A 27307-nucleotide genomic window follows, 5' to 3' on the forward strand; every position below is an offset into this window, starting at 1 on the left:
TATAAATTCGGTTTCTTTACTCCCTCGCTCTACTCTCTACAACGGCTACGCTCTCTCCCTCTGGCTCTCGGTCTCGCTCTCCGGTTCTGCATCGTGAGAGTCTGAGTTGAAAATGGCGATTCGTTTAGGGTTTCGCGTGCGGATTTCGCTGTTCCAGGCAAGGATTTGTTTCTTCTTTAGTTCGATCTCAAGTTTAACTACGTTGAGAAGTGAATTTGCGGTGAATCTTGGTGCTGGTTTTTGTGAGTTTATTTGAGGAATAGGAGGCATTGCAAGTGTCGAAGTTACAGTCGATCTCTCGTCTAATTTTATTGAGGAAGTGAATTTGCGATGAATCTTGGTGATACGATCTTGTTTTTTTAGTTCGTCAGAATCCAGGAAGGATACTTAGCAACTTTCTTTCTGTTTTTTTTTTATAAAAAAAACTTAGTTTGTTTCTTTGAAAGTTTTGGAGGATTTTCGGATGATTTTGGTTTTGAATTTCAACAGGAGAGAAGATGAAAAAGAAAGAAAAAGACAGTTGAATCGGTTTTAGCAAAATTCTTCCTTGAAAATTGAAGTTACGATTCTTGAGTATTTATTTTTTTGAAGTTATGATTCTTGGTAGGTGTTCAGGTTCTTGTGTTTTTAATTTTTCAATCTTGGTCGTAGTTTTTTTTTTCTTTTTCTTTTCTGAGTTATTCAGGTGTAGGGAATCAGAAGCTTTGCAGGGACTTTTTTTTTTCCCCTTTCTTTTTTAATTTGTTTCTTGAAGTTAGGAGCATTGGTAGTTGATTTTGGTTTTGAATTTCAGTAGCGTCAGAGAAGAAGAAAGAAGAGAGTTGAATTTATCTTTCTTGTATTTGCTTTATTTTCGAAGTGACAAATATTGGTAGATGAGCGGAGAGAAAATCAAAGAAAGAGGATTGACCGGAGTCTTTCTTGCATTTTCTTTATTTTTTGAAGTTATGGTTCTTGGACAGGTTTTAAAGTCATTCTGCTTTTATCTTTAGATCGGTGTCTTAGTTTTAATGAATATAAGCTAATATTTCTTTGTTTCTCAAGTATTGAAGTTTCATTATCACTTTTCTTCTTTAAATTTAGATGCATGGAAAGGAAAGGGAAAGAAAGAAAAGAATTACTTTAGCAAATGGGGAGATAAAATAAAAGGAAAGAAAAGCAAAAAAGGTGGAATGTATTATTTTTAATTCTCCAGAATAAAAAATTACAAAAAATGATTTTCGATTTTATTTTCCTCAGATTTATGAGTGGTTGCAGAGAGTCATAGATTACACTATCTTGGTTGAATTTTGGTATAATCTATCATTTGAAATCAGAAAGAAGGGTATTCTTCTAATTTGGAAAGATGATGCATCGCTTTCTACTGAATTTGCATTTTTCTGTGCAGGTATTGTTTCTTGTATTTATAATAAGTGCAGAGAGGTCTGACACCCGATTTCTTTTGACATCCAATGCCTCAGCTGGGTAAGGCTCTTTCTTACTGGGAATTGGAAGTTACATGAAACATTTTCCTTTTCTAAAAATGAAATATTCTTTGTTTGAACTTATCAGAATTAGGTTTATAGAGACACCTTATGCTCTCCCATGCCCTTAACTGTATTATTTTTGGCAAATTTAAAACAAATTGCTTTGTTGTCATCTATCTCAATGATTCAATATGATTGGAAAGAGGTATCCCCTTTTCCCGTCTTCCTGACTCATGTTGTTGCATAATGATTTTTATCACATATTTGCTATATATGATCAAGAAGTTGAACCTTTTCAATTGTTTTTACATAATTGAGGAATGAATCTAATTCTTCCTGTTGTTTAGGGAAAGACATTCTGAAGAATATTGTGCAATGTATGATATTTGTGGGAAGCGTAGTGATGGAAAAGTATTGAACTGTCCTTATGGTTCCCCATCTGTGAAGGTATGAGGTGCAAGGATTTATGCTGTTCACACAGTAATGTTATTATAGTTGGCTAGTTATTTTCTTTTTCTTATTTTTTTATATTCGATTCAGTTGTTTAGTCATCAAACATTGTGTCTGCTTCTTAGATTGGTCCTTGTTTTCGTAATCAGGATGGATGAAAAACCTGTCTTACTTCTGGATTTTGTTGGTTTAAATTTATATTGTTTTGTTAAATGCAGTTAAAAAAATTTGCTAACTTTGAAATTATATGATGATTGGACTATTCTTTTCCTTCTCATGTTTCCCAGCCAGATGATCTGCTTTCATCAAAGATCCAAAGTATGTGTCCAACCATCAGTGGTAATGTTTGTTGTACAGAAGCTCAATTTGACACATTACGGACACAAGTCCAACAAGTAAGATTTTGTTTCTTTATTTTTATGTTGCTTGTCAAGCTTTTCCAGTTATTTTTATTTCTTTGATATCAATGACTGAATCCTGATTTTCTCTTTGCAGTATTTTGCTTTGATATCAAATGACATATCATTGCTTACTAATTGGGAAACTCGTAGTGATTTGTCCTTTATAGCAATGTTAGACTAAGGAAGTGCCATTGGTTTACCACTTTGATAGTCCACTGTGAAAATTTTGTGAAAAATTGACACTGAAAAAAAATAAAAATAAAATTAAAGAGTATTGAACTTTATAGTTTTTTTTTATAAATAATTATGGTTGTCATGATATAATCTTTATTTTCTGGTCATCCAATAGACCATCATTTGGTAAATTGTCTGTAAAAAAAGGCATATTTTAATTTGCCTTTCTTTTAGTTTTGTTTAAGGGAGTGTTTGGGAAAATAAATAACTGAGTTGATTTAAGCACTTTTTATTTCATGCCAATCCATTATTTTCAATTTTTGTTGATTTTATGAACATAAGTTAGTGATACTCCTACATTTTGTTTATATTTTTATTGTGACGTTCAATTGCAGCAACATTCTTAATTTATAATTTATTTTGCAGGCAATTCCTTTTCTTGTAGGCTGTCCAGCATGCCTGAGGAATTTTTTGAATTTGTTCTGTGAGCTTACCTGCTCTCCCAATCAGAGTTTATTTATCAATGTGACTTCTGTTTCCAAGGTAGGAATTCCTCCTAATCAAACTCTGATGTCTTTGAAAGATGCCCTACAAAACCTTGGTTTTCCATGTTTCCAGGAGGGCCCTTTTAGTTCTCATCCCCTTCTCTCCATATGTTCATTGTGCAATCTTTTTATTCATCGACATTTTATGACGAAGATATCTGTCTAAAACTTATTTTTATTCCATTTCAAATTTAAGTGATTACTTTTAAATTAGTTCATAGTCTCTTGAACAGCTGAATGATGAACATATCTGTCTGAAACTTATTTTTGTCCATTTCAAGCTTGAGAGATGACTTTTAAATTAGTTCATACTCTCCTGAACTGCTGAATCATTCAGCAGTTTTAACGAGGGAACTTATTTTCTTTTTCTTTTCTCAGGTTAATAACAATTTGACTGTGGATGGGATTGAATTTATTATAACTGATGCTTTTGGTGAAGGGTTGTATAACTCTTGTAAGGATGTAAAGTTTGGTACAATGAATACTCGAGCAATTGACTTTATTGGTGCTGGAGCTAAAACTTTTAAAGGTAATCAGTTCTTTTGAAATTGCATCCTAAGTTTGCTATCTCTCTCTCTCTCCTACACACACACACGCATGTATGCATTGACTTTGCAATGAAGTAAGGAATATGATTTAAAATGCATGTGGGGGAAAATAGTGTTTAAAAGAAAGGGAAACTAACTTCACCATCTTTAATAATTATACTCATTGGAAGTGGATCCTAAAGTAGTACTGGATACTTTCTCTCAACTTCCACCCGATGGTATTTGTCAACAGCAATATTCTTATCTTAAAACTGCCATTCTTTCTAACAATCAAATATGAAAGTTTTCAGAATATATATAGGTTCAAGTTTAAAGTTTAAATAGTTCTGTAAATTTCCTCTTTTGCCAACTTAATCACACTTCTACTGTTTTTATGTTTTTATCCAATATGATGAATTCTTTGTTGAAAAGGGTGCCCAATTGAAATAGGATCAAGGTTTGGTTGGATTAGAGATCATTATATACATAGGATATGCAAAGAAGGATGAAAGATCTTCCAATAGAAATTACTAGAAACAATTTATTCTTAAATTTGGGGAATATGGATAGTAAAATCTGGGACAAGATTCATGAGAGAAGATGGTCGTTCCAAGATTTTAATAAATTCAGCCAGGATTTTGGACAAAAAAAAAATCAAGAAATTTGGGTAATTCAGCTAAATAATTTTACAACTTGAAAACCTTGTACCTGTCAGCAAAGGAAAATTTTGGATTTGGACAAAATATATACACGACTAATTATTGTTAGATGGAACAAAAGGGCACGTGTATAGTGAAATTGTAAAGAGGTTGCTGAATCTTTGTTTTAGATGGAACATAAAGGTACAAGTATAATTAAATTCAAGACAGTTTAAGAAATCTATGGAAACTAATTCCAAAATTTGGATTTTATGGTCTTAAAGAAAATTGACAGGATGTATTGGTCATTGATAGAGAAATGCAGGCTCTAGGTTTTCTTCAAGGTTCTTGGTTTGGTTGTGATGGTCTTGAATCCTTTGTATCTTAGTTATCTTTTTGTCTTATGTGGTACTTTCCAAAATTCCTTTTTCCACCCTCAAAATAAATATGATATCGACCATATAATATTTAAGCATTTCTATCTCTCCGGTCTGTTGAATAGTTTTTCTCTCTTGAACTTTCATTTCTACAGTTTAGAATAACTCCTGATGGTGTGAAATTCCTTCTGTTCATATTTAAGTATTATTAAAGCTTTGAACAAAAGTAGTCATTTTAGCGATAGATTTATGTGCATTTGGCTTTTATTTGTGAGGATTATGACTAGTAAATCTCTTTACTCTTTGTGGTATTAAATGCATTCTGCACAATTGGGACTTGTTTATGATTTTTATGCTTCTGGCAGAATGGTTTGCTTTTATTGGTACACGTGCAGCCCCCAGTGTGCCAGGTTCACCATATGCCATTAATTTCCAACCAAGTATTGCTGAGTCATCTGGGATGAAACCTATGAATGTATCCACATATTCATGTGGTGACAATTCACTGGGATGTTCTTGTGGTGATTGCCCTTCAGCTTCTGTCTGCTCTGGTTATGCTCCTCCTTCCCTACACAAAGAGGGTTCATGTTCAGTGAGAATTGGGTCCCTTAAGGTGGTGCATTGATTTACTTATTTATTTGCATAGAATGGGGATTTTTTTAGATATATCAATGTGCATTTTAAGTCTGCATCATCTGACTTCAGGTTTGTCTATGGCTTAGCTGATTTGGTCCCTCTATTTGATGACTGCAGGCCAAATGCATTGAATTTTCTTTGGCAATCCTATATATCATACTGGTTACTATCTTTTTTGGATGGGGTTTGTTTCATCGAACTAGAGAAAGGAACCCAGCTCCTAGAATGAAACCAATGCTAAATGTCATGGATGGTAGTGAGCTCCATTCCATGAACAGGCCAAAGGATGAGAATCTCTCTTCACAGGTGCTTCCAAATTTTCTATCTATTACCAATGAGTATTCTTTTCATAGTCTTTGTTCACTGCAGTAAACTACTCTAATTATTCAAGTCTTTTTTGAGGTGTGTCAAGTTGCATTTTGAGTGTAGCCTTTGTAGATATTTCCTCAAAAGTGTGGACTCAGTTTTTGGAAGACTAGTGTTACAATTACTCTTAGTTGGTGGAGATTTATTATGTATGTTAATTGTGTTAGAGTCATAATTTATGAGGACAATGGAAAGGTATAGAAGATAAAAGAGGGAAGGCATGGTGATTTATGGTTTCCATATCATCTCCTCTTCTTTTCTTTTCTTCTCGTCTTTCTTTTTATGGTCATAATATTTCAGCATGTGGCCATTGATGAGAAATGAACCATGTGCTAGTGAAGAGGCAATTCCTTGTCTGGTTTTCTACCTCCAGTACCATCTTCCTATAGTTGTAGAAAATTGTGTTACTGTTCATGTATTATTGAACTTGCCAGTGATGCACCTGCAATTTTTCCTTTTTTTTTTTTTGAAGTGTAGTCAAGAATTGCTGCTTTCCTACAGATTCTAAGTACATAAGCAAAAAAATACAGATCTGTCAAGATGGTTCATTTGCACAAGCAGCATTTTTTGTCATTATACATAAGAGATTGTGATCTGTAGAACTATTCTAATTCCCATATAAACTTGGCATTAATAGGTATTCTGCTGACATAAGTGCAACATGTATTATGGATCTTCTGATTGTTAGAACAACCACAGGTGGCCTAGAATATTCTGTGGTGCTACTAAAAGTATTGTTAGTGTGTTTGTCTGTTGCTAGAATATGATCTACAAACATGTTTTATGCTTTGAGTTTTCTCCAAATTTTTTGTTTATATGCTTTCAAGTAACTTGTTTGTGTTACTTATTAGGAAAAATAAACAAATTTGTAGCTCAGTTTCTGGGAAAAAGAGAACACGTCCTTAGTTCACATTGATATCCCTTGTATTAGGGCTTTGCTTGCTGGAACTTGATTTCTTCATTTGAGGGTTTTTTTTTCCTACCTTTTTGAAGAGTAACTGTACGTTCTTTGATGTAATATGAACTCATTACAAGTTCCTTTTTTTATTCATTATCAGATGCTTGAGGATGTTCCCCAAATTAGAAATGGGGTTCAACTTTCAATTGTGCAAGGATACATGTCAAACTTTTACAGGTCTTGCCTATCCTATTAATGCTTGTATTAATTTAGGCAGAATGATTTTTTGACTTTATGGTTCTAATGTTTGTGTTCAGGAGATATGGAACATGGGTCGCTAGACATCCCACCATCATGTTGTGTTCGTCATTGGCTATAGTTCTTGTACTTTGTTTAGGTCTAATTCGTTTTAAGGTGGAGACACGACCTGAGAAGGTATGATTTGGAACCTGTGTAGCTATCCAGGGTAAATTAAATAATCTGTTTCACAGGGTCAACTGCCTGGGTTTGGGGAATCATTATTATCAAATATGCTTCCACAAGTTTGATTATCCCTTTAAGATAGCAACATAGGAGACTTTTGTTAATGATATCCTTTGATATTTATCCACACAACATGGTTTTGACATATTGACTCTAGTTTGGGAACTTACAAATGTGTTTTCCATTTAGCCCATTGATCAGCATGTGTATAAATCTGGCTCCTTGCATTTAGATTTTTGGGGATGGTTATCCCCAAAATCCTGTATACTTTTTAAAGTGCATCACTTTTGTCTCTACCTGATTATAACTACAAGAAAGAAAAGGACAGTTTTTGAATGCTCATTGTTCCTTTTTCTTGGCACACTTAGTATACTCCCTGTGTACTCTGGTGTGCTTAGCTGCAGCTCTTTTTGTATTATCTCTTCTTATATATATTATTTATTGGGTGCTTATAAAAAAAGTTTTTGCATGATATAAAACATGATTAGTTAATTTATTGGGTCAAGCAGGGCTTTGATGCTACATTGCGTGATAACAGTTGTAAAAAAATATGCAAATATCAGTTTTTTTTTTTCTGATACATAGAAATTCATTATAAGACTCAATCTGTCCGACCTAGCACTCATCACAAAATAATGAGCAGAGCTAAGACTCCTTGGTGGGAATTTCTACTGAATGTGCCTGTTTTGATAAAAGAATTGTGGAAAATTTTAAGAACAACTGAATTTTGATTTAAACTATTGGAAATATTTGCGAGATGCTAATGACATTAAGATGGCAGCACTCAAAATAATGTTGAAGTATTCATGCTTTAGGCACTCTTTAGGAAGGTTGGAGTGCGAGCAAAGGGTGGATTTATTTTCTTGAAACCCATTAGCAGATTGTACATCGAGTTGTTGATAATTCTTTGACAAGGCTTCTATGATGTTTATTCTTATCCACTGTTAATCAATATACTGTTAGTTTGTTACTGTGGTCTTGGTCTGTCCAAATGCCAGCCAACCTTTAATACATGTGCTGTTTCAGCTATGGGTGGGTCCTGGGAGTAAAGCTGCAGAAGAGAAACAATTTTTTGATAGCCACCTAGCTCCTTTTTACAGAATTGAACAGGTTCCACCCTATACCACTTATTTATTGTGATTTTAACTGTCATCTTATTCAGTTTCTTGTTATGATTTTACTTGCCACTGTTTCATGTTTCTGTTTGAGAAACGATTACAATGATTACTCTTCATGTCTGCTTTTTATTAGTATTATGCGCTGTTGAATGATACTATTTTTCATGCTTGAGTGCTGCAAATCAAATATCTTTTGTTTGTTTCTGATACCATGTTGAGTTTAAAGAATCTTGGAAGGAATAAAGAGGATGAATTTTTTCCTTGATTTCAATCTGTGCAAAAAACCTCATATTTATGCAATTATTCCTAGCACAAAAAATTAGGAACCTTTCTTACCTAATTAGATTAGATTCCCTTGATTACAGGATTGCCCAATCCTCTCCTTCATTATTGAATTATACAGCCATAACCTCCCTAATTTAGCCAATTTGCCAGCCTACGTACAGATTGCATTCTTCCACAGCATCCTCCAGAAGGAATTTTGCTTTGTATGACTGACTTCCCCACCTCAAATAGTAGAGCTTAGTTTTTGTTAGTATATTCGATTTATGTAAGCAGTTATCAACTTTTTCACTATAATTTTCTGTGCCTAGACCAGTACAAAGGGTTTTGAAGTCTGCTGCTGATTAGTCCCCATCATTATTAGACAGAAATGCATTAAAGACCAAGAAAAAAGTTGTTTTGGACTGGTTCAACATTATCGCGTTCAAAATTTTAGTTTAGTAGACATGAATATGGTAGATTAATTTGTTCAATATGAGTAAAAATGTTCTTTAACCTCAAATTAAGTACAGTAAAATATTATTATAGATAAGAGAAAAATATGGCTCCTATTAAAACTGTGGGCAACAATGCAGATCACAATCTGCTCTTTATCTAAATTCAACCTGATTAAATTGGAATTCAGCATTGAACATATAAATTTTGTTTCAAATGATGTTCTATGATAATCGTATCAAACATAGGATTTGGCTGGTTTGATTTGACTATGAAACTAGATCCGACTGGTCCTAGATTTAACCAAATCTGCAGGTAGTGGTGCTCATATTTTCGGACTTTTCTCACTTTGCTATCTAGGATTTGTATGGAATACAGGTTTCAATCTTATCTTTGGTGCTTACCTTTTCAGTTTTTACCCCATTTCTTTTTTCTTTCCTTTGTTTTCTTTTACTTATCTTAGTATGTATTTTTGTGAATAGTATCAACTCCAGTAAAAATGGGCCCCCCCTTCTTTTCATATATTAATATAAGATGTATTCAGGTACTTAGGAAAGGACCCTTCATATGTATTTAGATAAGGATAATTTGAATATTTAAGAACTATAGGTGCGTCCTAAGTTAGAAATAAAACCCTAAACATCAACATTTTGTTCTCTGATCTGTGTCAAATCTGGATTTTGAGCTTGAGGCTGAGTTCTATATTGGATTAATACCATCTGTCTGATTTTGTTTCAAAATTTTTTGTGAGGATATACAATCAGATGTGAATTTGGATCTTACTGACTCTACGAGTTTAATGTCTTTTAAGATCACTAAACGAACAGCTTTTCCTCTATCCCTCTTATTTCCCATTGTTATCTGCTTCCGATGTTCTTTTTATTGTCTCGAATAGGCCACCCTGTTGTGACTTTTCAAGGAAGTAATGACACCTATATTTTTTCCAGCTCGTATTAGCGACAATTCCAGATGCAAATGGCATATCACCAAGTATTGTGACAGAGAACAATATCAAGTTACTTTTTGAAATACAAAAGAAGGTAATTTTAATGCTTCGTGTTATTTCTTGGTCATATTGTCTTATATCATTCCCAAAACCATTGTCTAACATAATTTCAACAAATAAACAATTAGCTGTTGCTTAATGGAATATAGCGAGCTTCTCAGTTGACTTAAGGTTAGAGGTTGAAATTTCAAGCACACTAATGGACAATAAGGTTTAATTAGGTTTCAAGAAAATTTGTAATATGACATTCTCACAAGAAAGACAACACCCCTAATAAAGAAAGAACAAGTGTGGTTATGTTTACTCATTTTTTTTCTAAGTGCATTGTTTTGACAGGTTGATGGTCTTCGTGCAAATTTTTCTGGTTCTATGATATCTCTGACTGACATTTGCATGAAGCCACTTGGCCAGGATTGTGCCACTCAAAGTGTTCTACAGGTATCATTGTTGCATGTTTATTAACTGTAGTTAAATGTGGTCTTGAAACAGGTGATGCATATGCAAGATTTCCATGAAGTTAGATATGGTTCAATTCACCCTTTTGAATTCTTTAAGAAGTGCATACCAAAATGGAAGACATGAATTACTCTTCTTCTTCAAAATCTGATCTTAAAAGCTTTTGGCCATTTTTCTCCATCCACAAAGAGTTTTAATTGATCAATGCTCCATCAAGTTTACCTTGCCTCCAGAGAAAGAATAGGAATACGTACTTCTGATAAGCACTGTGAAGTTTTTTTGCAAGGAATAGTTGTATAAATTCCAAGTGATAGCTGACTAAATGAAATGAGAAACACTAATTGCAATGTTTGACTACCCCTTTGTAATGTCCAGGCTAAATGCATGCACCGACTTTCTTTTCCTTTTCTATCTTTTTTCTTGTTTTTTTCCCTTCTTGCTTCTTTCCCGCTGGATCACTTACTATCAACACCCTGTTAAAATAAAGCTAACATACATTCAAATGAATTATGTGGCACATATAACCGTCTCCTGCTATAAAGATTTACAATTCCATTTCATTATACAAAAACAAGTGGTGGATGACCCTCTTATGTCCTGAATCCTGATATTGGTATCTTTCTGTTCCTGCTGATTGCATGGTATATTAATATGAATAGATTAGTGACTTACTTGATTGGCCTTCTATTTGTTGATATTCCCCCTGAATGTTGAATTCCATATTGCACCAAATGAGAAAGTATCTATGAAATTTATGACTGTTACTAAGATTAAAATATACACTTTGAGGGTTTTTTGGCTGAAGTTTTTTTTCATATGAGCAATTCTGACTAGTTTAGTCCTTTCTACCTTTGAGAACAAAAGAGTCACATTGAGTTTATTCACTTCAATTTATGAGGTGAAGGCCAGATAGAATGTGGGCAGTATCAGAAAGAATGGATCTAAAATCTCATTATTTAATTGGAAGCATGGCCTTTTATTCTACAATATCAGAGCAAGATTCATGTTCCAGAACCAATAGTACTGTAAAATGTTCTCTGTAATAAGTTCTAATCTTTCTCCTATTTTCTATAGACTGTAATGTCCATAATACTCTATTACCTGCTGCTTTCTTTGGTGGTGATTTTTTTACTCAGTTTTTAAGCTCAATCATTTCATGATTTTTGGTTGAATATTGTCATATTAAAGTGTACAAATGCCATAGTCACACTATAAAGTTTTAAGTTCTATTTTTGGTGTACTTGCTCTGTAATAAGGATACTCCTATAGCTTTTTTGGTCATGTTCACGTGTTGAGATTTATGTGTGCTGGACGCGTATTGAAATGACATGACCCTTAATTGTGTCCTTACTACTGTGCATCTTTATATTTTATATATCTTTATATTTATACAACCTATGTATGTAGAAGCATTTTTGTCATATAATTACAGCCAGAGCATCTTGACATCTATCTAATATCAAGTGATCACACCCTTTTTGTTTTCTTTTTTTTTTTTTGGTGATAGTATTTCAAAATGGATTCCAGAAATTATGATGATTATGGAGGAGTTCAACATGTTGAATATTGCTTTCAGGTATATATTTATGATCTTCATTTTCATGTGGTTGTAAGCTCAAAAGCTAGCTGTTCTGCTAGGGTCTTTCATTTCCAAGATAAACTACTTGAGAGTTGAGACAGCTTATATGGAAATTTTGTGATCAGTGGAGAATCTGATATATGGTATTCTGTTTGGGTAGAGAAATAGATCCTACAAGTATTTTAATAGATTTATATCTGAATGAGAACCACTAGGTATGTTATATTGCTCAAGCCAATTCAATCACTACTTTGAACAATCTCCACTCCCAGAGAAAAGAAACATTAAGTATTATCAAAGGTAGTCTTTGTTCTTAAAGGTACCTACAAGCATGATCGGATTGGATACTAATGAGTTTAATAGTGCTATGTGAAGGTGTTCTTAAATGTTAACCACACTCCATCTGTTGATCCATGGACATTATGCTATGTGAACCTTTATCTCGTTTTGGACTGAGATAGTTTGCCTTTTTTTTTCTTCCCTGGATCGGTTTTGGATAATTATAATACTATTGACACGTCTAGGATGTAACTATCTCAGTATTTTCTTAAGTGGATTTAGCCTTATTGTATAGGCCTCCTTGTATAGTGGAGGTGGTCAATCATTTTTTTGATCAGGTTTTTGTAATTGCAGGGAGGACTCCTCATCCTTCCCATGTTGTTTTGAACTATTATTAGTACATCTTTGTTTCTGATCAAAAAACCAGCTCAGTATTCTCTCCTTTTGTTTTTCTCCATTATTGACCTTTAGATGTGGAGAAAGAAGTTTCTAACCTTTTAACTTCCAGCTTTGCATCTGTATTTTGTAACATAATTTTTTAGTGATATTTGCAAAATAAATGCCTATTCAAAATCATTTACTCTGTGCTTCTTTCAGCATTATACATCTGCAGATACATGTATGAGTGCATTTAAAGCACCACTAGATCCTAGCACTGCACTAGGGGGTTTCTCTGGGAATAATTATTCTGAGGTAATCTTTTAAACTCTTGTAAGTTGAAAATATATTGGTAGTTATAAAAACCCTGTATTCATGATCGGATGGCAGGCTTCTGCATTTATAGTAACGTATCCTGTGAATAATGCAATTGACAAAGAAGGCAATGAAACTGGGAAAGCAGTGGCTTGGGAAAAGGCCTTCATTCAGATAGTGAAGGTTTGGACTTTGGACTCATGTTTCTTTAATTTTTCAGTTACTTTTTGGTCCAACCTTACATGATACCAGCTTCCAAGAGTGTTCCTAAGATTTTCTGTTGTTGCTTGTTTCTCCCTTTGCTTTGAATGATCTCTCATCTTTTTGGTTTACTCCTTTTCCTTTTCTTGATAGAGCTTTCATTTCTTATGAAACATATATTTTTAATGTTTTGCTTTTTTCCTTTTATAATTCTGCCTAGGGAGGTAATTTTGTTAGTAATGGTAATTACTAGGATGTCTTATATTTCTCTTCTTCAAGTTCAGATTAGTAAGTTGTTTTATTTAAGATTGATTGACAGAAGACAACATAATTTCAAGGAAATAAATCAATTATCCCATGCTCCTATGTGGCCTACTCTATTGGTCACATACAAATAGCTTTTCATGTATAAATTCAATATAATTCTTAGACAGAGCCTTGATTTCTTTTCCAGGCCTATGATATGCCTTTAATTGGACTTCCCATAAAATTTAAATGCTTCCATTGCATTTTACATTTCATTTGGATGCACAAATCTATCATTGTGGAGGTCACCAGACAAAGGGTGGATGCCAACAATAAAAAGAGAAAAACGATAGTAAAAGATGGAATTTGCGACATTTGCAATCTTCAGTATTTACTTCAATTGTAGGGGGAATGAATATAATTATCAATTCTAGATGATGAATCTGATTAGTCTCATTAACTGTTATTTAGAACACAATTGGCCCATTCATCTTGCATTGAATTTCCAAGTTCACCCTAGATGTTTTATGCTTTAAGGTTTTGGATAGATTGTTCAGTTGAGTCATACTCATAAGTTATGGTTATGCTATGTCTTTAAATCCTAATTGTACAAACACAGTTTCCATTTATGGTTTTTATTGAGTTTAGAGTGGTAAATATGATACAGAGAAAAAGAAAAAAAGGGATATCTGATTATCATAATGTTATTTTGAGAATTGGTTATCAGCAGCAGAGATTGTGATAAATTCCATAAGACAATGTAGAACAATGTTTTTTGCTTGTTTATAATTAGGGTTAATTTCACTTACCTCCTTACAGGTTTTGACTAACTACACTTGTCCCTCATTGGTTTGAAATTTCATCAAATATTTCTCATATTCATTTATTTTTTATTTTCACTCACCTACCCTCTCACTCAAGATAAGGGAGGTATTTGATAAAATTTCGAACCAATGGGAGCTAGGTGTATTTAGCCAAAAACTTAGGGAAGTTAATGAAATTAACCCTTATGATTATTCTAGCATTTTTAGAGACTATGAATTTGGGTTTAGGAAAATGCCTAGAACTATTAAAAGTTGTGCATGTCAAAGGTACCAGTCACCAAGTTGTACACTTTTCATATGTTAATGTTGTTAAATTTTGGATTGTAATAGGAACATTTTATGAACAAAGGCATTGTAGTCCAAGGTTAAATAGGTGGTATGGCCCTAGATAGCATGGATGACAACAGGGAATTTTCCTTAGATGGGTTTGGGGAGTTGAAATTTGCCACAGGAATTGTATGTCATCCATTATTATCATTGGCTTGATCATTGTAGTCTTAGAGCTTATTTTCTTCTTGATCTCTATTTTCACACCCTACAATTCCTCATGTCAGTGCAGCTAGTACTAGAATTTGAGTCAGTTTTTTTGACAGGATGATCTATTGCCAATGATGCAATCTAAAAATCTAACGCTTTCCTTTTCATCCGAAAGCTCAATTGAGGAGGAATTAAAAAGAGAAAGTACTGCAGATGCCATAACTATATCGGTGGGCCTCTCTCTCTCTCTCTTTCTTTTCATTTATTTGCAGAGGAATGATGTTCACATCTTTTCTTATATAAAGTTTACCACTTGTGTTATTTCTATTCTTGTGGGTGATTACATCTTTTAGAGTGCGTATTGTGTGAATAAGCTCCAACCCATTTTTTATTAATGTGATTCATCTAATAAGAATTTCTTCTAATTTCTTGTCCCAGATAAGCTATCTCGTTATGTTTGCTTACATATCTTTGACTTTGGGTGATACACCTCGTCTATCTTCTTTTTACATTTCATCCAAGGTATGATCTGATTTGTGGTTTCAATTCCTTGTAACTTAATCCTCAATCTACTGGATTATAGACCTTAAATTGTTCTTTGTGGAATTTTGACTTATGAGATGTTATTCCTATTATATCAAAATTTTAGCTTTTTTTTTTTTTTTAACCTTCAAAAATTATTTTTTTGCACTATGGTCTATAGTTGTATTAGTTATGGTTTATAGATGTGCTTAGCATGTTTACAATTTAATTTTTTTCCCACTTATTAAAAGGTGGGGCTTTTAGTTTTTCTTTAAGAAATATGCAGACCATAGTTGCAGCATCAGCTTTGAAAAGGCATTTTGAAATTGGAAGGAATATTTAGTTTTTTGTTTGCTTGAGGGAGTGAAGCTCCAATTAGTTCATGTTGAATGGTTAAATAATCTCCTTGACTTACTTGGCCTCCTTTTAATCTTTAGAGCATTATACTGTAAATTCAGCTGGTTTTCTCATGTTGAGAACTTACTTTGTTTGCCTTTATGTCGCCCAAATTGTTTGGATGCAGATATTCCTTGGTCTTGCAGGAGTTATGCTTGTCATGCTCTCTGTTCTTGGATCAGTTGGATTCTTCAGTGCCATCGGAGTGAAATCTACACTAATCATTATGGAGGTCATTCCTTTTCTTGTTCTGGCCGTAAGTTCCATCCTTCTATTCTTGTTGATATTATGTGATGTTTGTGCTAATGTTATGTCTCAGTTTAGGTTTCCAGAGTGAGAAGACATCATTGAACCCTGTTTTGAACCGTATGTAGTAGGTACTACTATCAGAACAGGGTTTCAGTCTATTTGGTTTACAAGTATTCTAAAAATGTTTGCTTTGGTTTTTAGATGACTCCATTATGTGATCTATTTCTGAAAATACCAGCACAATATCTATCCAGTTCATTCTGAGCTTTGAAATCTTGGTTGTTCACCATAGTCAGTTGTGGTTGGTTCTGTCACCAATTTCAGTTGCAGCTTAGAATTTATTCAACTTCTATGTGACATCTCAGGTTGGTGTTGATAACATGTGTATACTGGTACATGCTGTTAAACGGCAACCATTGGAGTTGCCTTTGGAAGGACGAATAAGTAATGCACTTGTGGAAGTTGGACCATCCATAACACTTGCTAGCCTTGCTGAGGTTTTAGCATTTGCTGTTGGAACTTTTATTCCTATGCCAGCATGCCGTGTGTTCTCTATGTTTGCTGGTTAGAATTTTCCTCCATAGTAGTTGAATTACTATAACATAGAATTTATTTATTATTATTATTATGATTTATTTGATGATAGCTACCTGCATTTTCTTTTGCAGCATTGGCCGTTCTTTTGGACTTCCTTCTGCAAGTTACTGCATTTGTTGCATTAATCGTTTTTGATTTTTTGAGAGCTGAGGATAGAAGAATTGATTGTTTTCCCTGTATAAAAATTTCTTCATCATATGCTGATTCAGATAAAGGTATTTGTAAGAGTTTTCCTATTCACCTTCATTTGATGTACCAACCTGAAGAACTGTGTTACTTTTCCCCCATAAATTCTTGCTAGGATTGACCTGCATCACTTGCTACTATCAATTTTTTCTGCAATGATTTTTCATTTCATTTTTCTTTCTTTTAACTTGGTTGAGAACTTTGATTGAACAATATCTTCTGAAAGTGTAGGTATTGGTCAGAGAAAACCTGGACTGCTGGCACGATATATGAAGGTAAATGGATTTTTTGTATAGAATTTTTGTGGTAGTACATATCCTTGTGGCTGTGGAACCAATGGTCCCAAGTACATTTTCAGTACCTTACTTTTTGTTTAGATTGGCTTGGATAGTACTATGATTGAAGGACAGTTATATAAGCACATTATATTGTAGACATGTATAATCTGCGATTCTACATGATGAGGTTGATGCAAGAATTTCATATGTGTGTGCGCAGATGGTTGAGTATGTCAGTGAGTGTGTTCACTAATTATTCTATCCTACCAAGCCTAAGTTAATTTCTATGCATGCCAATTTGATAACCTGCAAGCATTGCATCTTTCATTGTAAAGCAATATATTTTTGTATCATAAAGTTAATAAGGAAGACTTCCACAGTAGGAATACTACTTCCAAATATGCTTAGAGGAGTACATAACCCTTATATGCCTAACTTAAGAGGCTTAAGCATGAAGGCTGTAGTCTAATAACAATGTTTTGAAACCTGGACTGGTCTTGGCAGTTCAACTAGTTTTCTTTCTGGTCGAGGTTCTTCCAAAAACAGTTTTGTTTTAACTGAACCTCTCAATTTTGTAATGTTCAGACCTGGCAATTGAACCTGTAAACCAGTGGAACTGGTCACTGGTTCAGGCAAACCTCCTGGTTTTGTGCCACTTTAGAAAGTTGGTGAAGAAACATCTTTGGGGCTTCTTGCTTTCCATCAATGGGTAAAGGGAGGATTATGGTTGTCTTTTGTGATGCAGACCTCTAAGTTCCTCTTATGGAGGTTTTCTTCATCTATTATTTGCAGTTATGAAGCCTATCCATTGATAAATCAAATCAATCATCAGTGAGGGACAATGTCATTGGGGTTTTTCCCTTTTTAAATCAAAGCTTCAGTAGATCAGTTAGGGACAATGTAATGTGGTTTTATTTTATTTATTATTTATTATTTTTTTAGAGTAAAGCCTCAGAAGATAAGAACTGAAAGATATGTGAGAATCGAACTTCTCATCTTCTTCTTTCTTCTATCTCCGTTTTTGTCCACAAATCTATGATGTGATATCATGATTATCATCTGGGCGTATTTATGCAGCCATGGTATTAGATTTCTCTTTTCATATTGAATTGATTATTAAATGATTTATTATGATATTGGAATGTGCATCATCGGTTAAAAGATGGGGATGATGAATCCATGGAGCATTGACTGTTCCCTTTTATGGTGTTATAGATGTTCCAGTTTAGAAATTAGGTTAATAATATTGTGAATCAATATTAATAATGTAGTACTGTAATATTTGAATGTCAAGACTGATAGTCACCATAAGAGAATGAAAGTTACACATACAGCACACATTATGCTGTCTACTGCCACTTGTTGGAGTGAGGCTTCATTGAATTGTATGTATATATACACATTATGGCTTGATGTGCTGCTACCCTAATTTTAAATCTTCTCCTGAGCTTGAACAATCTTCTCTACTGACTTACATGCTGATCATGCTCATGCATGACTTTAGTTACTATGGCAAATCAAGCATTTTCTGAGATATTTTGTCTTTTTTGTACATTCACTGGCTAAGTGCTTCTCTTGATATTGTAGACATGCATGTCTTTTAAATTTGAGCTGTTTGTGTGTAAACATATTCTTTTTAACATTTTCCAAAGTTATATTTGTTAAGTGTTCATCTTTCCAACATCTTTTTGGTGCATTCATGCATATGTTATTTATGTGTCATTGTTCTCTTAACAATCTTTCTTTTTCTTTCTTGCCTTAATTTCTTAATCACTTGGATTTGTTTTCCTATTTTAGGAGGTCCATGCACCTATTCTCAGTCTTTGGGGAGTCAAATTAGTTGTCATTTCCGTCTTTGTGGCTTTTGCATTGGCTAGCATTGTGAGTTGCTCTAGCCTTGTTATCTTACCTCTCTGTTTGTGCTGATCACATTTTATCTTCCTCTTTGGTGCCTCTTTGATTTCATAGGTTAATTTCTCATTGTTTGGACCCCACAGGCATTATGTACAAGAATCGAACCTGGTTTGGAACAGAAGATTGTTCTTCCTCGGGACTCATATCTTCAGGTTTAATTTTGTGATACCTTTTGGTTTCAGGACTTGTGCATATCATTGAATGTTTTTGTTATTCAGCATTTAAATGGAAATCTTAATCTCTTTCAGGGGTATTTCAATAATGTTTCAGAGTATCTCAGAATTGGACCACCTCTATATTTTGTTGTGAAGAACTATAATTATAGGTATAAAAAATTTACAGGGTTATTTATTTTCCTTTTTCTGATGTTGGAGACTGTTGAATTATCTCTCTTTTATTCAGAATTAAACTCCTACCAATTTCTGTTTGTATCTGTCCATGTTTATGTAGATCTGTTTTCTTACTGCAAAGAGGTAAATAATGGCCACCTGCCTAAGGCATTGCTAGAATTGTAACCATAACCCATATGAGTTGATATAATTTTGATTATCAGAACTTTGGCTGCCTGTTTATGTACTTTGGTAGAATTGGTATTACTTGTTTAGGAATTTTGGAGGTCAAAATATTTCATTTTAAAGAATATGGTTAAGATCTAATAACATATGGAGAGCCTTTAATACATGGTTGTTATTGGCTTTTTAGGAATTTTGGATAAGGTATCTTATAAAAATATTAACATATGCTAGATAAGAGAAAACTTATCATTGGCAAATGGCCACATTTTGTACAATCAAATTATGCTGTATACAGTGCTATATATCAAATCTTAGTTAATACAATCAAATTAGTAAAAAAAAAAAAAAAGCGAATGCCTGAATCTCTGATTTGAAATGCAACACACTTTTTGTACACCAGTTTCAATATTCTGATAATGCAAATGGATATAGTTTCATATACCTGGGTAGTATTTTTACCTCCTGACATATAATGACAATCTATGCTCTAGCATTTAATATCTGTTCCACTTTTGCCATTTTTGTTAGCCTAACTTAGCTATTCTTTGGTTAAATCTTATCTGTATGTTAAGGAAATCATAGTATATGATATATGATATAAATTATCTATTTTATGTGGAAGACATGACATAAATGATCTGTTTTAATTTTCCACACTTGGCTAGTTTATGTGGAAGACATGACAGAAAATGCCTTTCGTCCTGAAGGAAGGATCACCCACATTTCCTCTTGTGTGTATATGTATATATATATATATATATCCAAATCTCAAATTGTCAATTTTGAAGGAAAGATCTTGCCTTTGAACTTTTTACTGTGAACTCAGTGTATAAAATTATTGTTGGACTTTCATGGTTCTTTGTGCTGACGTCACTGTTCCTCCACAGCTCAGAGTCAAGACATACAAATCAGTTGTGCTCCATCAGCCAATGTAATTCAGACTCTCTTTTAAACGAGGTAAATGATTTCCCTTGGATATGAGGCAATCTTTTGTTTATGTATTTGAATCCTTTTTATCTATAGAAACATGCCTTCTTCTCCATCACCTTGTATCTTATTCATGCTTTAAATCATCACTCTACACTCATATAAGCCTTCTTATCAATAAAGTTGTTGGTCATGGCTATATACAAAAATATGTTTTGATTGAGTTTGATATTAAATTTTAAAAACAGATTCTTGTTTAATTCCATTGGTTGGTGAACTTAGTGGTGAATACCACATTTTGTAGTTCCTCTCCAGTGATCTTATTAATCAAATGGTTTAATGTAAATGATGTAGTTTAGTTTCTTAAGAGATTAGGATCTTCTCTAGAATTCAGGACCAAATTATTTTTGTTAAGACCATGTGGTGAATCAATATCCAATTTCATGCATTGCGGTAACTGTGATTTTTATAATTTAATTATAGTTCTTCTGGGAAGTAGTTAATTGAAGGAAAATAAGATATGCAAATCATATTTACAAAATTTGTTGCTGGTAAAGCACATGGTTTCACTAGTTCTTTTGGATCTAGTTCATTGAAATTTTTTACTTATATTGTACACTGTTTATTTCATGTCAGTATTATGTAGGGTAAGTCATAAGAACATTAGGGTTGTCAGTTTTTTCTCAATGTTTCATATGCGGCCTCAACTTTGATATGGTGTATAGTTGCTTCTGTGGTGAATGGTTATCTCTGTGATCCTGATACTTTTTTGCTTTCTCTTCACCCTTAGTTGTCCACATAGTTGAATTCTCCTTGATCTGAATGTTTTATTATCTTCTTCAGATTGCAAGAGCATCCTTAATACCAGAATCAAGCTACATAGCTAAGCCAGCTGCTTCTTGGCTTGATGATTTTCTTGTATGGATATCACCAGAAGCTTTTGGTTGCTGTCGGAAGTTCACAAATGGGAGTTACTGTCCCCCTAATGATCAGGTCAATCAATTTCTCATCTTCAGTATCTATTGATTTTGACATGGAACTCTTCACCTGCTGTTTTAACATTTTGAAACAGTCCCAATTGTTAACGATATGTCAAATATTATGTTTCCTTGGTTTGATTTACTTATGAGACATATGATTGCTCCAGGTCATTAATCATGGTTGTTGATGAAGTTCTTGATGTTAGCCTTGTACCAATTATGGTTCAGGACAGAATCAAGATGAGATCCTGAAAACTTTGAATTAAAATTTCTCTAACTCTTGTGTAAAAATGTGTTTGAATTGTTTGAAATTTCAAAAGGTACGAAATTATTGAGGCTTGAGATCTGGAGTAGTTGTAAATTTTTTTGAAATTTTAGTGTCCGATGCTGGGATGTTTAATTTGAAACAAAGCTGATCCTGTCTTTTGCATATAATATCATGCAACCATTCATGGCAGTCAAATGAAGGATATAATAGTTATCATGTCTTATCAGTCAATTTTCTTAACTTTTAAATTTGGTCTTTCATCAATCTCATGCTACAAACTTACTGAAGAAAATAATTTTTTCCCAGCCTCCTTGCTGTGCTTCTGAAGATGGTTCTTGTTATCTGAATGGATTATGCAAGGATTGCACCACGGTAATCTTCATTCTTGAACTTTGAAGAAATGCTTTGAGTGAATTTTCTGTTTGGTTTCTTTATAGGGTGAATGTATCATTGTTATGTTAGTTATGAAATCATTTCTCAACTGGACATAAGGAGGTTTTAAACTATTTTTTTTGGCATTTTTAAGTGTTTTCGTCACTCAGATCTGTATAATGATCGTCCATCTACGGCTCAATTTAGAGAGAAACTTCCATGGTTCCTTGCTGCTCTACCTTCTGCTGATTGTTCTAAAGGTGGACATGGGGCTTACACCAGCAGTGTGGAATTGAAAGGTTGGTAAGACTACATAGTTTTTCTTCCATAATAACTCCTAGTATGCTTCTTCAGGTAAGTCTTTTATGTTTCTGTGGCATGTAATGATGTAGTTGATCAATCATATGTTGGGCTTGTATTTAATTTGCCACTGATATTATCCTGTCATCAGGCTTTGAGAGTGGAATTATTCAAGCATCAAGTTTTCGTACATATCACACCCCCCTCAACAAGCAAGTACGATAGTGTTATTTGTTGAGTTCCTCATCTTATTATATAGAGAACCCTATTTTTTATTCTTCTATAAATTGTTTCAGATTGACTATGTTAATTCAATGAGGGCTGCACGAGAGTTCACGTCAAGGGTTTCTGATTCTTTGAAGGTGAAATTCCGATTCTGCAAGGGCAGAATTTCATTATTTATAGAGTTAGCTTCCATGTTATCCTGATTATTCATTGAAAGCTGGTGTGAAATTTTAGAAAAGAAAAAAGAAGAGAATCTTTTTTTCTTGTGTTCAAATGGTTCAATGAAGGATGAAGAAACCATGAAATTAACAGTATAGTTGTATTCCAGCTGTAGTGATACATTTTACCAATAAGGTGGCCTGTCAATGGTGCAGGAACCACTGTGCTGTTGATTTCATGGTTTACTCATCCACTACTAAATGCAATCTGTTACCCTAAATATATCTGTTTAGATCTTTGCATCAAGGATTTAAAAAATATTTACCAATTCTAAGGCATGTCACTTGGGAGAGCTTAGTTCAATTAAGTTCCTGGCTGAACTAATAGTCCATCATACACATAGAAAAGATTGCTTGCCTGTTTTGCACGACAAAACTCACCACATAGAGACTCTCATTTTGACAATTCCTTTTGTATGGTTCTTACTGACCACATTCTCATGTTCCATGATATGAAATGAAAAACATAGGAAGTGAGTTTTTGATACTTCTCACATTACACTAATCGACTTTAAAATTATGTCTCCTGGAAAATCAGTGTGGTTGCTACTAAATGATGTCACCAAATTTCAAATTGATCCTTGTATGAGACCTTCCTCAGCATTGTTTTTAATGGAAGAGTATATTTCTTGGTTCTTACCATTATAAATAGTAGATATCTCTTTGAACTTCTTTTACCATATGGTTTTGCTTCTGCCACTTTTCTTTGAACATAATTTAAATCAAAAGCTTCTGTATCAGACTCTGCAAGAGTCTTTTTCTCGTCTCCTTAATGGATGGGAAATGGATCATGTTTTAAGAATATGTTTCTCTTCCTAAAAACACTGTCTTCTATTATTGGCACAAGGACAGTAATGATTATGAAACTTCTGTAGGACTATGATAGATAAGAATATCTTGAGCTTCTCATGTAACCCTTCTATGACATCAAGCAAAATGTATGGTTGCAGGAGCGTTTACCCGTTATATTAAGTTTGACACACTGACATTTCTTTCCTGGTGCAGATTCAGATCTTTCCTTATTCAGTGTTTTATATGTTTTTCGAGCAATACCTTGACATATGGAGGACAGCATTGATCAACCTTGCTATTGCTATTGGTTAGTAATTTTGAGAACTCTAATCATCATATGTGTGTTGGTTTCTGACTCAATATCTTGAGTCCTAGTTTTTTTTTACTAAGCTCCTGGTGCACTCCATTTTCCATGATTAGCATTTAAATTCTCTCCTACTGAGTTGTCTTTTGATGGGCTCTTTTTCGTTTTTTTTTTTACTTATTTGCTATATGTATTATTGCCTTATAACCTTGCTTTCAGTTAAATCTTTTCACAAATGCTATATACTTCTTACTATAAAGCGGTAAGGAGCAGTGATGAATCTCTGAATTTAAAAACTAGCAAGTACCTAATTTGAAATCACATATAGCTAATTGCTGGCTTTTTAGCTGCTGTCAACTTTGTCAGCAGTCCACGACTCATATTTATTGTAGTTGTGTATAGCTTATTGTTGCATCCATTTCTTAAAAGCATTAATTGGATCTTTTTGATAATTTCACAGGTGCGGTATTTATTGTCTGCTTAGTTATCACGTGCAGGTTGGTGTACTTTTTTTAGCCCTTTGTTTAAACAATAGTCCCATGTACTGCTTTTTTGCTTCCTGAGACAATAAAAGTTGTGGAAAGGAAATGGTTGATATTGTTTAAACCTTTGGTTCTTAAATGCAGTTTATGGAGCTCAGCAATCATTTTACTAGTATTGGCAATGATTGTTGTGGATCTTATGGTACTTTTTCTTCCCTGACAATTATCATATGCAGTGATACAGTGTATACTTATCTTTTAATCAATCCAGTGCATATCTATTTGATTTTGCCACTCACAATATGAAACTATGCAGGGAGTAATGGCAATTTTGAATATCCAACTGAATGCACTCTCTGTTGTGAACCTTGTAATGGCAGTGGGCATTGCTGTTGAGTTTTGTGTGCATATAACACATGCTTTCTCGGTCAGTATCAAACCATTTTTCCCATTTTACCTCAGTGACCTGTCTTCATCTTTATATTTGAGGAGCTCTCCATTTTCATCATTACATTGAGTATAAATAAAGCAAAACACACTTGATTGCTACACATTCGATTTTTTATTTTAGCGAAGATGCATAAGGTCCACTCCTTCCATATACATCACAGTAGTCTCAAGATCCCTCATACAATGGTTTTAATTAACAGATAAAACAGTCGAAATTGGGATGGTAGGATGATTCTTCTAACTTGGCCACTTCAACAGATGGGTCTGGGAGCCCTCAAATAATTGGATCAAGGGTACGAAAAATATAAAATAAATAATAACAATATTAATAATTATAATACATCCATAATATTATTGGAAGAGTGCATAGCCTGCAAAAAGATTTCATATCAATAGAAATCTTAAATATCTTTACCAAGTGTTTGGAAAGAAGAATGCAAATAAGTATCATTAGATTTTTCTATAAATCAGAAAATATACAAAAATAAATAAAAATTCAGGGCCTTTTTTAAGAGGGAATGGATTATATGATTGGTGAGGTGATAAGTGTTGGGATTCATACGATTCTTGTAATTTTTCTTTTTCCATATTAATGATACATTTTCATTAATCCCATGCATATGACAAGTCTTTAGCGAGTGTGTTCTTATGCCATTTCTTGTACAGGTAAGCAGTGGAGATAGAAACCAACGCATGAAGGAGGCTTTGGGTACAATGGGTGCTTCTGTCTTCAGGTTCTGTCTCCTCTCTTGCAAGCCTTGCACCGCTTTTGATTAGTTATTTAGTGATGAATGCCTACTATCAATATAATAACAAAGTAACTACTCTGGGGGCTGCACAAAATCCACGTACAACTCAGCTATTAATTTGTATCTGTCTGTTTAAATCATTTAATGATCTATTTGGATGATAGAAAACAGTGATTTGATGCAGTAAATCAACCATGGGTGATGATTTCTGATATCATGGCCATGTAATTTTCCTGTGGTATGGAAAGTGGACTCCTCTCTGTAGGAAACTTTCTTTTCCCACCCCCCAAAACACATCAATTTCTTCTGTTCAGACAAAATATTATGCACCCCTTCACCCATACAGGCTGAACCCTTCCATCATAAAATCTCATTAAGTCCAATGTAGGTCACCTATTATTTATTTGTATATGACATGCTTTTGCAGTGGGATTACACTCACAAAGCTAGTTGGAGTTATCGTTCTTTGCTTCTCCAGGACTGAAGTTTTTGTGGTATCCATCTTACTCTCAATTATCAACTACATACTCTGCAATTCTCCAGTACTCTAAATCCTGTATATTTTGCAGGTGTATTACTTCCAAATGTACCTGGCCCTGGTCCTTCTTGGCTTTTTGCATGGGCTTGTATTTTTACCTGTGAGTTACATATTCTTGTTGCATTGTCTTTCACCAGAGGTAGTTCAAAGTCATGAATAATCTACTTGACCCAATTGATATCACTGTATTTTAAACCAGACATTTTTTTAAATGCAGTTTTCTAACTTCAAAAAAACATTTAGCAAAGAAAATGCAATAGGTTGAGAATTTTTAAACAAAATTTTACTCTTGAAAGCTGTTCTTTAAAAGTTGATTTTTAAGAACTGTTTTCGGAAACGTTGCTAACTCAAGACCCACTCGGGAGAAGGGTTAATAAATCATTACAAATATGTTTCACAGGTTGTATTGAGCATGTGTGGTCCGCCTTCAAGATGTGTGTTAATAGACAAGCGAGAAGATCAGCCATCTCCATCATCGCAGCTATAAGTAGCTGTTATGGAGCACCAAAAGAGCTCTTTTTGTAGGGTTAGAATCCTGTTGTTTTAATATTTTGCTATTGAATGTATAATCAGTGTAAGGACCTATTGAACTAGCTTTGTCATGTGTAAATTATAAATATGATATTCCGAAAAGAAAAAGGAAAAATATATTGTCATATGGTGAGAGAAGGTAGCTCGGGAGGAGGAGTAAGGCCTTTCTCTGAGGCCCAAGGCCTAGCCCGGCCTAGAGCAGGCCAGGCCTAAGCCTACTACCGCTGGGAAAGGTTCAGCCCAATTCCCATCTCCCGTTGACATTCCCCAGTCCATCTCCCATCTCAAGGTTTTTAAATATTCTCTTAAATGCGTATTTGAATGGCAGAGTAGAGAATGCGAATGGATCCACTTTCAGTAATGAGAATAAGGAAAAATTTATTCTCACAGAAATCAACACTTAATCTTGTCATGATTTTGATTCTTTTCATTTTTATCCCCATTTTCATTGCACCAAAGAGGCCTTACTCTCGTGACATAAGGTTACGCCTCCAATTGGAAAGAATGAAATCTAAATTGCATTTCCATTTCATCTATCTATGCTGGACAGGCTAATTAGTAATTACATTACCTTCATAAATGCTGGCTGACAATAGATTACTGGGTATATTGCCTTTTTTATTTTTTATTTTGGTCTGGGTTGCCTTTCATTCGAATGAATCACTTCAGGCATCCCATTGAGACACTGAATGAGAATGAGAAATGCCTTCTCGGCTGGATAAGTGAGCTGGAACTTAGCGTACATGTTAATTTTATAAAATATGATTTAAAATTTAATAAATTTAATCCAAGTAAATATATATATATATATATATATATATATATATATATATATATATATATATGTGTATTCAATGTATGGTAAGAAATTTCAAGAATAAAAGTGATTAAAAAAACACACGATTTGCACGCCTACGTACAATTGGGGAGTTGTGCCTTGAGTAAACGCGTCTTTTA

At 33.8% G+C, this 27307-nt stretch overlaps 1 protein-coding gene across 1 annotated transcript; it reads left to right on the forward strand.

Annotated features, from left to right (window-relative positions):
* LOC117906740 (NPC intracellular cholesterol transporter 1) lies at positions 1-26653 on the forward strand. The gene is made up of 39 exons (XM_034819907.1): positions 1-157; positions 1388-1464; positions 1814-1913; positions 2204-2311; positions 2918-3034; positions 3415-3565; positions 4944-5191; positions 5332-5520; positions 6639-6715; positions 6796-6913; positions 7988-8071; positions 9744-9836; positions 10139-10240; positions 11766-11834; positions 12714-12809; positions 12885-12992; positions 14674-14787; positions 14996-15079; positions 15603-15731; positions 16090-16288; positions 16393-16536; positions 16739-16782; positions 18583-18666; positions 18783-18851; positions 18948-19024; positions 20102-20171; positions 20985-21134; positions 21696-21761; positions 21916-22060; positions 22213-22277; positions 22358-22423; positions 23510-23603; positions 24061-24097; positions 24227-24284; positions 24399-24509; positions 25199-25266; positions 25709-25775; positions 25851-25919; positions 26220-26653. The coding sequence occupies exons 1-39, from the start codon at positions 113-115 to the stop codon at positions 26304-26306; spliced, it is 3879 nt and encodes a 1292-aa protein (XP_034675798.1). The 5' UTR covers positions 1-112; the 3' UTR covers positions 26307-26653.
* The last annotated feature ends 654 nt before the right edge of the window (positions 26654-27307 follow it).

Source organism: Vitis riparia, chromosome 18 (assembly GCF_004353265.1).
Source record: "Vitis riparia cultivar Riparia Gloire de Montpellier isolate 1030 chromosome 18, EGFV_Vit.rip_1.0, whole genome shotgun sequence".
Taxonomy (NCBI): Eukaryota; Viridiplantae; Streptophyta; class Magnoliopsida; order Vitales; family Vitaceae; genus Vitis; species Vitis riparia.

Excerpts from the sequence above, each read along its gene's own strand:
- LOC117906740 (XM_034819907.1), top strand. The coding sequence starts at position 113 with ATGGCGATTCGTTTAGGGTTTCGCGTGCGGATTTCGCTGTTCCAG. Across the intron at positions 15,080-15,602 it reads CTTTTTACATTTCATCCAAG|ATATTCCTTGGTCTTGCAGG; the intron begins GTATGATCTGAT and ends GTTTGGATGCAG. Across the intron at positions 20,172-20,984 it reads CAGACTCTCTTTTAAACGAG|ATTGCAAGAGCATCCTTAAT; the intron begins GTAAATGATTTC and ends TATCTTCTTCAG.